This window comes from Dendropsophus ebraccatus, chromosome 12 (assembly GCF_027789765.1).
Source record: "Dendropsophus ebraccatus isolate aDenEbr1 chromosome 12, aDenEbr1.pat, whole genome shotgun sequence".
NCBI lineage: Eukaryota > Metazoa > Chordata > Amphibia > Anura > Hylidae > Dendropsophus > Dendropsophus ebraccatus.
Window position 1 is genome coordinate 66,632,325 of NC_091465.1, and position 15,456 is coordinate 66,647,780.

At 44.4% G+C, this 15,456-nt stretch overlaps 1 protein-coding gene across 2 annotated transcripts; it reads left to right on the forward strand.

The window, feature by feature from the left end:
• Nucleotides 1–7,088: 7,088 nt before the first annotated feature.
• Nucleotides 7,089–15,078, forward strand: PRMT1 (protein arginine methyltransferase 1). 2 transcript variants are annotated; one of them, XM_069947459.1, is made up of 11 exons: nt 7,089–7,380; nt 8,965–9,018; nt 9,526–9,627; nt 9,722–9,877; nt 11,165–11,228; nt 11,307–11,449; nt 11,558–11,645; nt 12,597–12,712; nt 12,835–12,985; nt 13,091–13,212; nt 14,188–15,078. In XM_069947459.1, the coding sequence occupies exons 1-11, from the start codon at nt 7,351–7,353 to the stop codon at nt 14,269–14,271; spliced, it is 1,110 nt and encodes a 369-aa protein (XP_069803560.1). In that variant the 5' UTR covers nt 7,089–7,350; the 3' UTR covers nt 14,272–15,078. The 2 variants fall into 2 exon arrangements, with proteins under 2 accessions (XP_069803560.1, XP_069803561.1); XM_069947460.1 differs by lacking the exon at nt 8,965–9,018 and having other exon boundaries at nt 7,206–7,380.
• The last annotated feature ends 378 nt before the right edge of the window (nt 15,079–15,456 follow it).

Consider the following 15,456-nt stretch of genomic DNA (forward strand, 5'->3'; position numbering starts at 1 on the left):
ACGTGCCGGATGATGGGAGTAGGAGTATGAGAGAAATAGCGTTGCTGGGTGGATTAGCTTGAGAATAATACTTGCTGTGAATCCTTGCAGCGATGAGGAGAGATAACGGAATGACACCCAGATGAGAGAAGGAACTCCGGACACTTGAGCAGGCAGATACAGCCGAAGACTTGAATATAGCAGAGCACCTGATCCACACTTCTAGTGGTGAAGTGGGAGCTGCAGAGAAGAAGCCCAACTCCTCTGAGGCAGGAGAGGGACGACACACATCCTCCTTGCTTGGAAGCAGGGGGAAGACTCACTTGTTAGGAGGAAGTGGGAGGTCACATGGTTGCTCCTGGCCAGAGCTAGTCGGCCATTGGAGGAACCATGGTTACAGGGCACGTGATCAACAGCCTTGCATACCACTGTACAATGTAATAATACACAGGAATACATGAGAATACACATGAGAATGCACATTACCAGAGAATACTAGGGGAAAACCAGCAGCAGTTGCAGTGCAAACACTTACCAGAACAGGCATTGACACAGCAAGAGAAATGGCCATAATAGGAGTAGTAGTCTGCATGTTCTGGGACACTGCACGTTCACCTTTTCTGTGTCACACACAGACACGGTGGTTGGAGCCAAAGATCTCAAGTTTGGACTCATCAGACCAAAGCACAGATTTTCAATGGTCTAATGTCCATTCCTTGTGTTCTTTAGCCGAGACAAGTCTCTTCTGCTTGTTGCCTGTGCTTAGCAGTGGTTTCCTAGCAGCTATTTTACCATGATGGCTGCTGCACAAAGTCTCCTCTTACCAGTTGTTGTAGAGATGTGTCTGCTGCTAGACCTCTGTGTGCCATTGACCTGGTCTCTAATCTGAGCTGCTGGTAACCTGCGATATCTGAAGCTGGTGGCTTGGAGGAACTTCTCCTCCGCAGCAGAGGTGACTCTTGGTCTTCCTTTCCTGGGGAGGTCCTCATGTCAGCCAGTTTCTTTGTAGCGCTTGATGGTTTTTGCAGCTGCACTTGGGGACACTTGCAAAGTTTTGGACTGACTGACCTTCATTTCTTAAAGTAATGATGGCCACTTGTTTTCCTTAGCTGCATTTTTCTTGCCATAATACAAATTTTGACATTCTATTTAGTAGAATTACCAGCTGTGTATCCACCTGACTTCTGCACAACACAACTGATGGTCCCAACCCCATTTATAAGGCAATAAATCCCACTTATTACACCTGACAGGGCACACCTGGGAAGTGACAACCATTTCAGGTGACTACTTCTTGAAGCTCATCAAGAGAATGCCAAGAGTGTACAAAGATGAAATCAAAGCAAAAGGTGGCTACTCTTGAGAACCTAGAATATAAGACATTTTCAGTTGTTTCACACTTTTTTGTTAAGTATATAATTCCACATATGTTAATTCATAGTTTTGATGCCTTCAGTGAGAACCTACAATTTTCCTAGTCATGAAAATACAGAAAACTCTTTGAATGAGGTGTGTCCAAACTTTTGGGTCTGTCCTGTATTTCAGTTTCTGAAAATATTATACTGTCAGTGGGATAAAGGCGCCAAGAGATGGTACGGCTTATCCCGCAAAAAACAAGCTCTCATGGGGCTATGTTGGTGGAAAAATAAAATGAAATAGTGACAATTATTTGTGTCCTTACAGCTATTGCTCCAGAGCACCGATCTGGACTCCTGGCTGGGTCACACCACTGATGTGATCATTAGGAGGGGCGGTCGGACCCAGATCAGTGCTCCTGGGCAGTAGTCCTACCCCCAGTCCTAAAAACAGCCATACTGAGGCATCACTTTCCCTTTTCCTCTCCATCTGGCCCCGGCCTGCAGGATGATTTCTTCCAGCAACAATTCATCTCTTCAGAATCTGGCAGACAGACATCTCAGGCTCCACACATTTCTAGCAACTTTCTTCTCTTTCTCCCTCCTATAGGCTCCCAAATTGTAGTAATTGCCCTGTTTGGTGTTATATGCAGTAAAGCGAGTAGGAATGTGGGTTGCCCCCTGTATGTAGGATCCCCTGCTGTGCCCTCATATAGTAATAATGTCCCCTGTTGTGCCCCCTTATACTAATAATGCCCCTGCTGTGTACCCCCATACAATAATATTTGCCCCCTGCTGTGCTCTCACATAGTAATAATGCCCCCTGCTGTGCCTTTGATATAGGAATAATGCCCTTCATTGTAATAATACCCCCATGCTGTTTCCCACAATAAAAATGCCCCTGTGGCCTCCATAGTAATAATGCCACCCATTCTGTGCCCTATCATAGTAATGATGTACCCCCTGTTCTGCCCCTCTTAGTAATAATGTCCTCCATGCTGTGTCTTACAGTAATAATGTCCCGCATTATGTGCCCCCATGCTACTAAGCCCCCCACCTGCTGTGCACCAATAATAATAATAAAAAAAAAAACCCATCATACTCCCCTAATCCGGGCTGTGTGGTTGCAGGGAGCAGATCTTCTTTTTCGCCTGGCTCCAACTTACGAGCCGTGGGGACGGATCCTCCGGCAGGCGTGATGACATCACATCATCATGCATCCTGGAGAAATCACCTCCTGGCTGCAGACATGAAGTGCCGGCGACCTAGGGGATTGAATGTAGGAGCAGGACGCTGACAGTTCCTGCTCCTACATTCTGCTCACTGTGCGGGCAGAACATCAAAGTGAACGGTGCATCTCCAGAAGCTGAGCGGCTGAGTGACATACAATTCCCACCAAGATCCCTGGTGGGTTCTCTCGGCACCCCGGTTGGGAACCACTGGTCTAGAAGGTCAATCGCACCATGCATACACCAGCCTGCTTACGACAGACCGCTCCAGCATTCCCTTCTTATATGTACATACTACTCTCTGATATTACTTACTGTGTTTTCAAAAATTACATTTGCTTATGCTGCTTATTACGTTAGGCCCCCCTGAGGTGTCATGGTGTTGGTATGTCTTTGATCTCTCCGACTATACTTATCTAGGTGTGCACTTTAACACTGGAGTATACGAGGGTTGACTCTTAGCTAATGTACCAGTGTTTCTGTGTTTGACTTTTGGGACTTTCTTCTCTTTCCTTCATCCTCAGCACCCCATGCGCTATATAAGCGGGTTCAATATGTCTAAGCTGCTGATAGTTTCCCTTTAAAGGGGTTGCTGATGTCTTCCAAAGTTATCCAAAGGATTATAGGATGATGGGTGGGGGTCAGGGCATCTCCCAAGAACCAAGGGAAACTGAACCCCTGAATGAATGGGACGCCCCGCACATATATGGCCAGAGCTCCATTCATTTTCTATAGGGCTTCATAACATTGCTGAGCCTCATGGAGCAGACAGTATCAGAGAGCAGGCAGTATTTTAGATTATAGGATTGGATTGACTGGGTGAGCAGATAGTATCACATGTGATAGGGTTAGATACACTGGCTGAACAGATAGCACATGATGATGATGAAGTTAGATACACTGGCTGAGAAGACAGTATCACTAGTGATAGGATTAGATACACTGATTTAACAGAGTATCACAGATTATGAGATTAGATACACTGTATGAGCAGATAGTATCACAGATGAAAGGTTAGATAAACTGAGCAGATACACTGATTTAACAGAGTATCACAGATTATGAGATTAGATACACTGTCTGAGCACATAGTATCACAGGTGATAAAGTTACATACACTGGTTGAGCAGATAGTATCACATGTGATAAGATTAGATACACTGCCTGGGCAGATAGTATCACACATTATGAGGTTAGATACACTGTATGAGCAGATAGTATCGCAGATGAAAGGTTAGATAAACTGGGCAGATAGTATCACAAATTATAGGATTAGATACACTGCCTGGGCAGGTAGTATCACAGGGGATAAGATTAGATGCACTGCCTGGGCAGATAGTATCACAGGTGATAAGGTTGGATACACTGTATGGGCAGATAGTATCACAGGGGATAAGGTTAGATACACTGCCTGGGCAGGTAGTATCACAGGGGATAAGATTAGATACACTGTATGGGCAGATAGTATCACATGTGAGAAGATTAGATACACTGACTGGGCAGATAGTATCACTGATGATAAGATTAGATACACTGTATGGGCAGATAGTATCACAGGGGATAAGATTAGATACACTGTATGGGCAGGTAGTATAACAGGGGATAAGATTAGATACACTGTATGGGCAGATAGTATCACAGGGGATAAGGTTAGATACACTGTATGGGCAGATAGTATCACATGTGATAAGATTAGATACACTGCATGGGCAGACAGTAACAGCGGATAAGATTAGATACACTGTATGGGCAGATAGTATCACAGGGGATAAGGTTAGATACACTGTATGGGCAGATAGTATCACAGGGGATAAGATTAGATACACTGTATGGGCAGATAGTATCACAGGGGATAAGATTAGATACACTGTATGGGCAGGTAGTATCACAGGTGATAAGATTAGATACACTGTATGGGCAGATAGTATCACAGGTGATAAGGTTAGATACACTGACTGGGTAGATAGTATCACTGATGATAAGATTAGATACACTGTATGGGCAGATAGTATCACAGGGGATAAGATTAGATACACTGTATGGGCAGGTAGTATCACAGGTGATAAGATTAGATACACTGTATGGGCAGATAGTATCACAGGTGATAAGGTTAGATACACTGCCTGGGCAGGTAGTATCACAGGGGATAAGATTAGATACACTGTATGGGCAGGTAGTATCACAGGTGATAAGATTAGATACACTGTATGGGCAGATAATATCACAGGGGATAAGATTAGATACACTGTATGGGCAGATAGTATCACAGGGGATAAGATTAGATACACTGTATGGGCAGGTAGTATCACAGTTGATAAGATTAGATACACTGTATGGGCAGATAGTATCACAGGGGATAAGATTAGATACACTGTATGGGCAGATAGTATCACAGGGGATAAGATTAGATACACTGTATGGGCAGATAGTATCACAGGGGATAAGATTAGATACACTGTATGGGCAGATAGTATCAAAGGGGATAAGATTAGATACACTGTATGGGCAGATAGTATCACAGGGGATAAGGTTAGATACACTGTATGGGCAGATAGTATCACAGGGGATAAGATTAGATACACTGTATGGGCAGATAGTATCACAGGTGATAAGGTTAGATACACTGCCTGGGTAGATAGTATCACAGTTGATAAGATTAGATACACTGTATGGGCAGATAGTATCACAGGGGATAAGATTAGATACACTGTATGGGCAGGTAGTATCACAGTTGATAAGATTAGATACACTGTATGGGCAGATAGTATCACAGGGGATAAGGTTAGATACACTGTATGGGCAGATAGTATCAAAGGGGATAAGATTAGATACACTGTATGGGCAGATAGTATCACAGGGGATAAGGTTAGATACACTGTATGGGCAGATAGTATCACAGGGGATAAGATTAGATACACTGTATGGGCAGATAGTATCACAGGGGATAAGATTAGATACACTGTATGGGCAGATAGTATCACAGGGGATAAGATAAGATACACTGTATGGGCAGATAGTATCACAGGGGATAAGATTAGATACACTGTATGGGCAGATAGTATCACAGGGGATAAGATTAGATACACTGTATGGGCAGATAGTATCACAGGGGAAAAGATTAGATACACTGTATGGGCAGGTAGTATCACAGGGGATAAGATTAGATAACTGTATGGGCAGATAGTATCACAGGGGATAAGATTAGATACACTGTATGGGCAGGTAGTATCACAGGGGATAAGATTAGATACACTGTATGGGCAGATAGTATCACAGGGGATAAGATTAGATACACTGTATGGGCAGGTAGTATCACAGGGGATAAGGTTAGATACACTGTATGGGCAGATAGTATCACAGGGGATAAGATTAGATACACTGTATGGGCAGATAGTATCACAGGTGATAAGATTAGATACACTGTATGGGCAGATAGTATCACAGGGGATAAGATTAGATACACTGTATGGGCAGGTAGTATCACAGGTGATAAGATTAGATACACTGTATGGGCAGATAGTATCACAGGGGATAAGGTTAGATACACTGTATGGGCAGATAGTATCACAGGGGATAAGGTTAGATACACTGTATGGGCAGGTAGTATCACAGGGGATAAGATTAGATACACTGTATGGGCAGATAGTATCACAGGGGATAAGATTAGATACACTGTATGGGCAGGTAGTATCACAGGGGATAAGATTAGATACACTGTATGGGCAGATAGTATCACAGTTGATAAGATTAGATACACTGTATGGGCAGGTAGTATCACAGTTGATAAGATTAGATACACTGTATGGGCAGATAGTATCACAGGGGATAAGATTAGATACACTGTATGGGCAGGTAGTATCACAGGTGATAAGATTAGATACACTGTATGGGCAGATAGTATCACAGGGGATAAGGTTAGATACACTGTATGGGCAGATAGTATCACAGGGGATAAGATTAGATACACTGTATGGGCAAATAATATCACAAGGGATAAGATTAGATACACTGTATGGGCAGATAGTATCACAGTTGATAAGATTAGATACACTGTATGGGCAGATAGTATCACAGGGGATAAGATTAGATACACTGTATGGGCAGATAGTATCACAGGGGATAAGATTAGATACACTGTATGGGCAGATAGTATCACAGGGGATAAGATTAGATACACTGTATGGGCAGATAGTATCACAGGGGATAAGATTAGATACACTGTATGGGCAGACAATATCACTAGTTGCCGCAGACATGTACTCCCCAATCTGTGTTGCTCTGTAGCTACTACAACTCCCATCATGCACCGAGCGCCATGGGTGTGAGTTGTGGCTGTAGCGCCGCCATACAGTGATGGAGGAGAATCCCGGGGGATCCCATTGGTTGGCAGGATTAATGTCCGGTGGTTCCTCCCTATCCGGGCGTTATACACGGTGCAGCCACTGATCATACACGCCGGTGATCGGTAGATGCTCTCATGCAGCCCCCGGTGCTATAACATGTCCGCCCCCAGCGCCTCCATTTACAACCCCGCGCATAGAGACAGCAGAGCGGCATCTGCCGAGGGGCGGGGCTTCTCCTACTTACACGCCCACATTTCCTAGCTTCAGCCAATCCGGCGGAAGAGGCGTAAATCAAGACGGGCGCCAGAGGATTGCAGCGTGGGCGGAGCCTGCTCTGCCTTTATATACGGACGGGCCTCGCCGCATGTCGCAGTTGTCTCCCAGGAAGCCGCGTCTCCATCTTTTGGGCTTCTGAGCAGTGACGTGTAGGAGGCAAGGGCAAGCATGGCGGAGGCGAGCACCTGCAGCATGGAGGTAACGGTCTGCGAGCGGGCGCGGAATGGCGGCCGGTCTCATTCATTGTGAGGGCGGGAGCGGAGGCGGCGGCCTCTGTAGGCTTCTATAGGGGGTAGCTCGGGGCTTGCCGCCATAATATACGCGCTTGGTATCATGTAGCGGGGCTGTAGGTGCTGACGTCATTACGTAGGGGATGTGGGGGTTCCTAGCAGCCCCCCATCATGTGCTGGCCCCGGCTGTGTCACCAGGCTGAGGCCCCGCCCACTCGCCGGCAACAAAGGGCGGCCTTGTGTGCGCCCCACGTGTGCGCCTCCATCACTGGCCCGGGCTCTGAGAGGAGCAGGCAGCATGGGGCCCCTACAATAACCGGGCCCACAACTAGGGCTCCGCCATGCCGGGCCTCGTGCTGTGTGTGCTCCCTGGTGTCAGCCAGCTCAGTGCAGGAAGTCAGTGATTATAGGTGGGGATCAGCCAGGGAGAGATACAGAGCCCCCTTACTTACAGTAGTCGGGTTGGTCATGTGACTTGCTACCCCCAGTTATAGTTGGGGTGTTCCATGTGTCTCCCTGGTGTATAGATCACATGGCTGTGAGTCACACTAGGGGTTTCCTATGCTGTATCACATCCTGTGCATCCTCCATAGGTGTGATATGGGGGTGAGCACACACATGGCCTAGGATGGCAAAGGGGCTCTATAAATCCCTATAAAGGACACAGGGTAACAAGTAGATCAGTATCAGCTGCCCTCCCACATGAATGGAGTATATGCTGCCTGCACAGTCACTGCTCCATTCATTCTCTGTAAGGCTGCTGAGTGTCCTCGGGGTAGGTGTGCCCTATGCTCTGTGGGTGTCCTGGTGATCACCCCTCCTGTGGCTATTAGACAATGTTTGGGGGTGAGAGTACCCCTTTAAAGAGGGGCAGCATTTTTCCCTTCAGAGGCCTTCCTTCTGTCTCTGAGGCTTGCCAGTCATTGGCTGTGTAGACACTTCCTTTGGTGGTTTATTTTAATTTATTTCCCCCCCCCCCCCACTGAGACCCCAAGTATATATGGAGCACTCTAGAAGACATATATTTTCACCTGTCCAAAGATAAGATGGGGCACCACCATAAATGTTTTGTAGATCATATTGTCCAATAGGACTTAGTGATCTGGACAGTAGTTGGGTCTCCCCATTCTTCCCTATACTTACCTGCTTTGCTAAGTGTCCATATACTGAAAGGGGGCTGGGCAGATGCTGATCATGAACAAAAGCATCAGGAGTTGAAGCGTAACAGTTTTTCTTCACTGGTATCTGGGGGGTAGGGGGGTACCATAGACATTAGTTGGCCAGTCCTGCCAGAATTGATAACTCTGGTCAACTTTCCCTGGTCAACTTTCCCTGGTGTATATATGAGGCTGAATGTGCATGATGGGTGATCTGCTAGTCTACTTGGCTCTGAGCAGGCTACATCTACAATGGGGTCTCTAAGCAAGCATCACACATCAGGCTGTTACCTGCCCATCTAATACTCCTACCATTTTTTTACCCATTGACGTTACAGACCGTGAGCACAGGATTTGAGGTTAATACAATGTCTTTCCTTGTCACTTTCTCCTAGAACTTTGTAGCCAAGTTGGCCAATGGAATGAACTTGTCGACTGCAGTAGAAGATGTAAATATCCTTTGCATGTGGCTGGTTAAACCTTGGCCAACAGGGCTATGGAAGCTGTGGAGTTTAGTTCTGAGTGCATCCCATATATCAAAGTTGGCAAATTAGGGGGTCAATTAACTTAACCCCTGCACTCCCAGAGCCAGGGGACCTTCTTATATGGCAATGACTAACTCTATGTGCCCAGTGGGTTAAGATCAGAACCCTGTAAGCTAGTTATAGGAGGTGGTGTGTGTATATATATAGTCTTGTGGTTCTGCACCATCTTGATGTCATTGCCCTTCTGGACAGCGAACATACCCAATGGCTAGTTGTAGGCAACTCCTGGGTTCATAGATCACCACTGCTGTCAGTTTGGGTCAATAGCAGGTAGAACCTATAATAAAGCTACAAAAACCTCCATATTACATATCTGAAACCTGCCTGATGCCAATACACTGCAGCTGTCCTAGTATGTGAGGATTCACTCTGTAGAGACAAATGCTTATGTTCCACCATCTTTCTGACTAGGTTTCCTGTACACAACCAGAGAGCAGCGTGAAGCCATCAGCAGAAGAAATGACCTCTAAAGATTACTATTTTGATTCGTATGCACACTTTGGTATCCATGAGGTAAGATTGGCTCCTTCTAAATGTGTGTTTTTTTTTTTTTTGTTTTTATTTTCTTACTGGTCTCTAATGGATCTTTGTGGTTTGATTTTTGCAGGAGATGTTAAAGGATGAAGTTCGGACATTGACCTATCGTAACTCCATGTTCCACAACAGACATTTGTTCAAGGATAAGGTTGTCCTGGATGTGGGCAGTGGGACAGGGATCCTCTGCATGTTTGCAGCTAAGGCTGGAGCCAAGAAAGTTATTGGGGTAAGGATCTTTTCCAGTAGTGTGCAGACTGAACTTTTTTTTTTTTTAGCCTGGTTCCTATAGAACTTTAAAGGGGGTAGTGTGGCAGTAAGCAATTCACTAAATAACACACATTACAAAGCTATACAACTTTGTAATGTATGTAATGTTAGTGAATGGCCCCCACCCACCCTAGACCCGGAAGTGTAGTGCTCTTTACTCGCCTGTTCAGTGTCGACCCCTGTCCGCCATCTTGTGACAATGATGTCTCAAGATGGCAGACGGGGGTCGACACAGATCAGGTGAGTATAGAGCACTACACTTCCGGGTCTAGTGTGGGTGGGGGGAAACACAGGGAAGGGGGCCATTCACTAACATAACATACATTACAAAGTTGTATAACTTTGTAATGTCTTTCGTGAATAATTTAGCGCCGCGCTACCCCTTTAATTGCTAAAACTGTTTCCTGCCCTAAAGTATTGGAATTTGTGCTTAAAACTGCCTAGGTGTTTTCTGTGCTAGTGTATTGCGTAGACTTGGGGTAGACCTTCAATCACTAATGCCTTTACTTGCTTCATCCCCTTTAAGGGTAGCAAAGCTGCAGTAACCATGTGTGGTTACTACTATACATTGAATGGAGCCAACTCATGGCTTGAGAACATCCTCCCGCTAAACAGACATACAGGCTGGTTCTATGTACATGGGCAACCCTCTAATGCTGTGTTGTGGTAGCTCTTGACATTAGATGAATCTTCTACAAACACTTAAAGGGGCTTAGAAAAACATGACATGTCTACGTTACAGAAACAAAACCACTTGTCTTCAGTTTGGGTGCAGATTTGGCAACTTGGTTCCACTGAAGTGAATGGAGCTGAATTGTAATACTACACACAACCCAGAGATGGGTGGTGTGTTTTTTTTTTAAGTAACTTTTTTTTTCCCCCCTCTTTTTAATCTGGAATGTAACAATTCAACTTTCACATGGGCATAATGGAAACCACACACTGGCTTTTGAATCAGTCCCTGTGGTTTCACCCAATCTTTGTTAAGTGGGCAATGTTGCTCCCTGCCAGTTTAAGACCTGCAGCACTAGGGCCTTGTTACTATTGGGCTTTAAAGGAAGATTGCAATCTCTACAGGTACTGCTGCAGGGCATCTGCACTTTACATCTGCAGCCTGTCACTTTACTGCTTGTAGTCAGTGCTGCCAGCAAATTCAATGTAAACTGCCATTGAAGAAACAGCTCTATCTAGTTATCTAATGCTTGGTGATCCTCCTCTTTACTACTAACTTCTCACTTTCTTACAGATCGAGTGCTCAAGTATCTCTGACTATGCCATCAAGATTGTGAAGGCAAATAAACTGGATCACGGTATGTTTCATGTATGTTGGTCGTCTTGCTATGTCCTTGGGACACAAAGCTGAACTCTTGCTGATATTACTTCTACAGTTGTAACAATCATCAAGGGGAAAGTGGAAGAAGTTGAATTGCCGGTTGAAAAAGTTGATATAATAATCAGTGAATGGATGGGGTATTGTCTATTCTACGAGTCCATGCTGAACACTGTAATCTATGCACGGGACAAGTGGCTGGTAAGTACTGACCCCAGGCAGGTTTCACGTGGGTGTACCTACTTCTAAGGAAAACTTCCAAGGTTTCACAGCATCCACTCTGTGCTAAACTACTTTTTCTCCTTCCAGACACCAGATGGTCTTATATTCCCTGATCGTGCAACTCTTTATGTAACTGCAATTGAAGACAGACAGTACAAAGACTACAAAATCCACTGTAAGTTCTCTCCATTCCTTCTGTGACAAATCTTAGTCTCCGGTTTTATTTTGGGCAGGGAAAAGGTATCCCAAGGCTGCACAATATCTTGATTGATCTGGAATCATGGATACAGGGCCAAGGTTCAGGTTCATACGAATCTGAACATCGGCATTTGACCCACTGCCTTCTGTTCTGTGGGGAGGGTGGAGACAGCCCGAGTACCGCCTGGAAAACAGGGATACAGTCTAGGTAATAGGCTGTATCCCTGTTTTCCAGGCGGTACTCGGGCTGTCTCCACCTTCCCCATGGAACGGGAAGGCAGTGGGAGTCATTGGGCCCTGTAAGATCATCTCTAATCATGGACTGTATAGTACATGGGTTCTGGCATGTGTAGGTGGCAAAACAAACTGTATTGTAGCTAGATTTAATGTGGTTGGCACTGTTCTACCACTAATCTGCATTAAGAGGGTTATCCAGTGCTACAAAAACATGGCCACTTTCCCCCTTGTCTCCACATTGGATGGGTTTTCAAACTCTGTTCCATTGAAGTAAATGGAGCTTAATTGTCTCCAGTTCAGCTGTGGTTTGCAGAGGGGGAAAAGTGACTGTTTTTATAGCACTGGATAACCCCTTAAGGTAGTTTAATTTGCATGAATGTAGGCTTGATGAAACTTCTATAAAATGGTACACACCTTGCAGTTGGTCAGTGAACCCAGTCTTATTCTGTAGATGGTACTATTAGTATAGTTGGGAAGTAGTTCTGGCTGATAAACCTCTTGTCACACCTATTGTGACTTATGGGTGAACTTGCACTAATGGTGACATAGCAGTGTAATATCCTGATTACCATGAGCACCTTTGTCTGATTCATAATCAAATGGGGGTATGTAAATGCTTTCACTGAGCAGTCTTACTTTAAAGAAATCTACAAAGTGATGTAAAGTCTTAACACAAGCTTTTCTTATTCAGGGTGGGAAAACGTCTATGGATTTGACATGTCCTGTATTAAAGACGTAGCCATTAAAGAACCACTGGTTGATGTTGTTGACCCCAAACAGTTGGTTACAAATTCATGTCTCATCAAGGTATGTGTATTGTATATGTGGCTGACTTAATGTACAGTGCAAAAGTCCTTGAAAGTGTCCTGCACGTGACACTGATCCTGTGCTCTCTAGCTGTCCAGTATTAACAGTAACTCTGATTGTAGGAAGTGGATATCTACACAGTAAAGGTGGACGACCTCAGCTTCACATCTCCATTCTGCCTCCAAGTAAAGAGAAATGACTACATCCATGCCCTCGTTGCTTATTTCAACATTGAGTTCACACGTTGTCATAAGAGGACAGGCTTCTCTACTAGTAAGTGTATTCTATTTGAAGCTGAAGATTTTCTTGTCATGAATACAGTTCTCTCCACAACATAAGACCCGCTTCAATGGCCTGGCTAATGTGTTATATTTATAGGCCCAGAGTCTCCCTACACTCACTGGAAGCAGACTGTGTTCTACATGGAAGACTACCTGACTGTTAAAACTGGGGAGGAGATATTTGGAACAATAGGCATGAAGCCAAATGCCAAGAATAATGTAAGTTTGGTTGAAATGGTTTGGGGGCGGGAATATCTGCACCAACTGTCTATTCTCACATACGGAGAGATAACATTTAAATAGTTATATCACAAACTAATATACTTTTACAAGCTCTTGTCGGTGGTAAGAGGGGTTGTACTGACCCCCTCTGCCGCCACCAATGTTGGTGTCCGGGATTGCAGGGTTGTCTCATGTGCTGCTACACAGCATTGTTAGAAGGATCCTGTCTTCCATGTACTGTATACATGTACCTAGGTGGAAGGCTGCCCTTCACTATATAGCATTACAGCTTGGCCTGCTAGAACCACTAGCAGAGGCTGCCATGCTCAGCAGTGGTGAGTTTATCCAGTATACTCCAAATCTAACCAGTCTCTAGCTTTGCAACTCAGTCCATTGTCCAATCCTAAACTGCCACAATGCATAGATGTCAGGTATGACCCTGAAGTCTCCTAGATCTTACATACTGTTCTACAAAAATAACTTCCATGCAGTCTTGGCTCTAAGGCTGCATTTACTCATACAGATTTATCCAACAGTTTTGAAGCCAAAGCCATGAACAGACTAAATCAGAACAGGTCATAAAGGAAAGACTGATTTCTCCTTGTTCCTGGCTTTGGCTTCAAAAATCCATCAGATCTGTGTACATGCAGCCTTAGACTGCTGAACATATCCCTCAAGTCATTGCAAGTTGTTGGCTTTAGGCAGAATCTGGATTTGCTCAGTCTATAAACTGCTTGAAGCCAGAGGAAGGGAAAGTCTGCGACAACCCACTGTATTAAATGCCGTTATGGAGTTCGTCTTAAAATCGACACTGCAGGTCTCTTCATACCTTGACAAATCCCACTATTTCTATATAAGACTGGGGGTTGTAGTGCAGATCTGCCACGCTTCCATCCGGTGTTAAACCTGCCATAAAATGGTTGCATCTACTGTAGAATTAAAGACCTGACTTTTATTTTTTTTTTCTTACAGCGAGACTTGGATTTTACCATGGACATTGACTTCAAAGGTCAGCTCTGCGAATTGTCATGTTCCACGGACTACAGAATGCGCTGAAACTAAGATGACTAAACCATTTGACCAGACAGAAGAGAAACAATACATCAAATATACATTTAGCTGTGTGGTTTTATTTACATATAGCATACACCTTTTTAACTCCTTGCTGTTCTCGGTGGGGAAGAAATATTTTAAAACCCCTGGACCAGTCTGTAAATTGGGGCCTTGCCCACCCTGATGACTTGGTCTTTACCTCCAAAATGGCCACATGGCTTGAGAGAATATCTAGCTTTAGAAGCTGGTATAACTTGTAAATAATAACCCTGAATGGGTTTTGACTGTTCTCAAACTGTTTCTAGGCTTTGCTAAGACAGCAGGCATCACTCTAACGGAGGCCTCTGAACCCCCTTCAGAGACGCCTGCCAACATTGGCAACGCCTAAAACAGTTTGAACCAAATGTCTGCCCCTCTTGTGCAGTAGCCCCAACATGTTACATCACACTTGTCTTCTACAGTACCACCTCTTAAGCATATCTTGACTTTTCCTTTCCAACCATCACACATGGTGAAAGCCATTTCACAATCTGGATGCTGCCGGAATGAAAGATACTATTGGAACCTGATGTGGACACTAAAATTGGTTACTCCTGGCTGCAAGCAGTATTTGTCTCTAGACACCCCCCCAACCTGCTCTAAAGTATGTGGGGCTCTTAATCTGCCATTTTGTACAGTTTTGTACATCCTTTTCAGACCCTGACTTGGAAAGGTGTTTTTTGTTTTACAGATCAAATTCCCATTGTGATTTTCATAAGTTATGGTTTTTATATGGTTACATTCATAATGAAATTAAAAAGTGAACTGTGACATGACTTGATTTGTCTCTTTACAGACTTTCTATGTATTAACATGTTAGAGGAAGTCTGGGCAAAATTTTAAGATGTTGCCCAACAAAAGTTATGAAAATTTCTAACAGACACTACTTATGGGAGATGCACCTATACTGCATTTTCCCTGCACTTACTACAGCATGGTATGTTCAGATCTCTGTAAAGTTGGTGATGTCACATAAACTGACTCCTGCTGTTCCAGTCTGTCCCTCTGCTGCAGCAGGAGTCGGCAGTTTGTGACATCACCAACTACAGAGATCTGAACACGCCATGCTGTAGTAAGTGCAGGGAAAATGCACTATAGGTGCATCTCCCATAAGTAGTGTCTTGTTAGTAATTTTCATAACTTTTGTTG

Bases quoted from the DNA above. Each gene is read 5' to 3' on its own strand.
- PRMT1 (XM_069947459.1), top strand. From the start codon at position 7,351: ATGGCGGAGGCGAGCACCTGCAGCATGGAG. The intron at 7,381-8,964 runs GTAACGGTCTGC...ACTTTCTCCTAG, and splicing joins CGAGCACCTGCAGCATGGAG to AACTTTGTAGCCAAGTTGGC. The intron at 13,213-14,187 runs GTAAGTTTGGTT...TTTTTCTTACAG, and splicing joins AGCCAAATGCCAAGAATAAT to CGAGACTTGGATTTTACCAT.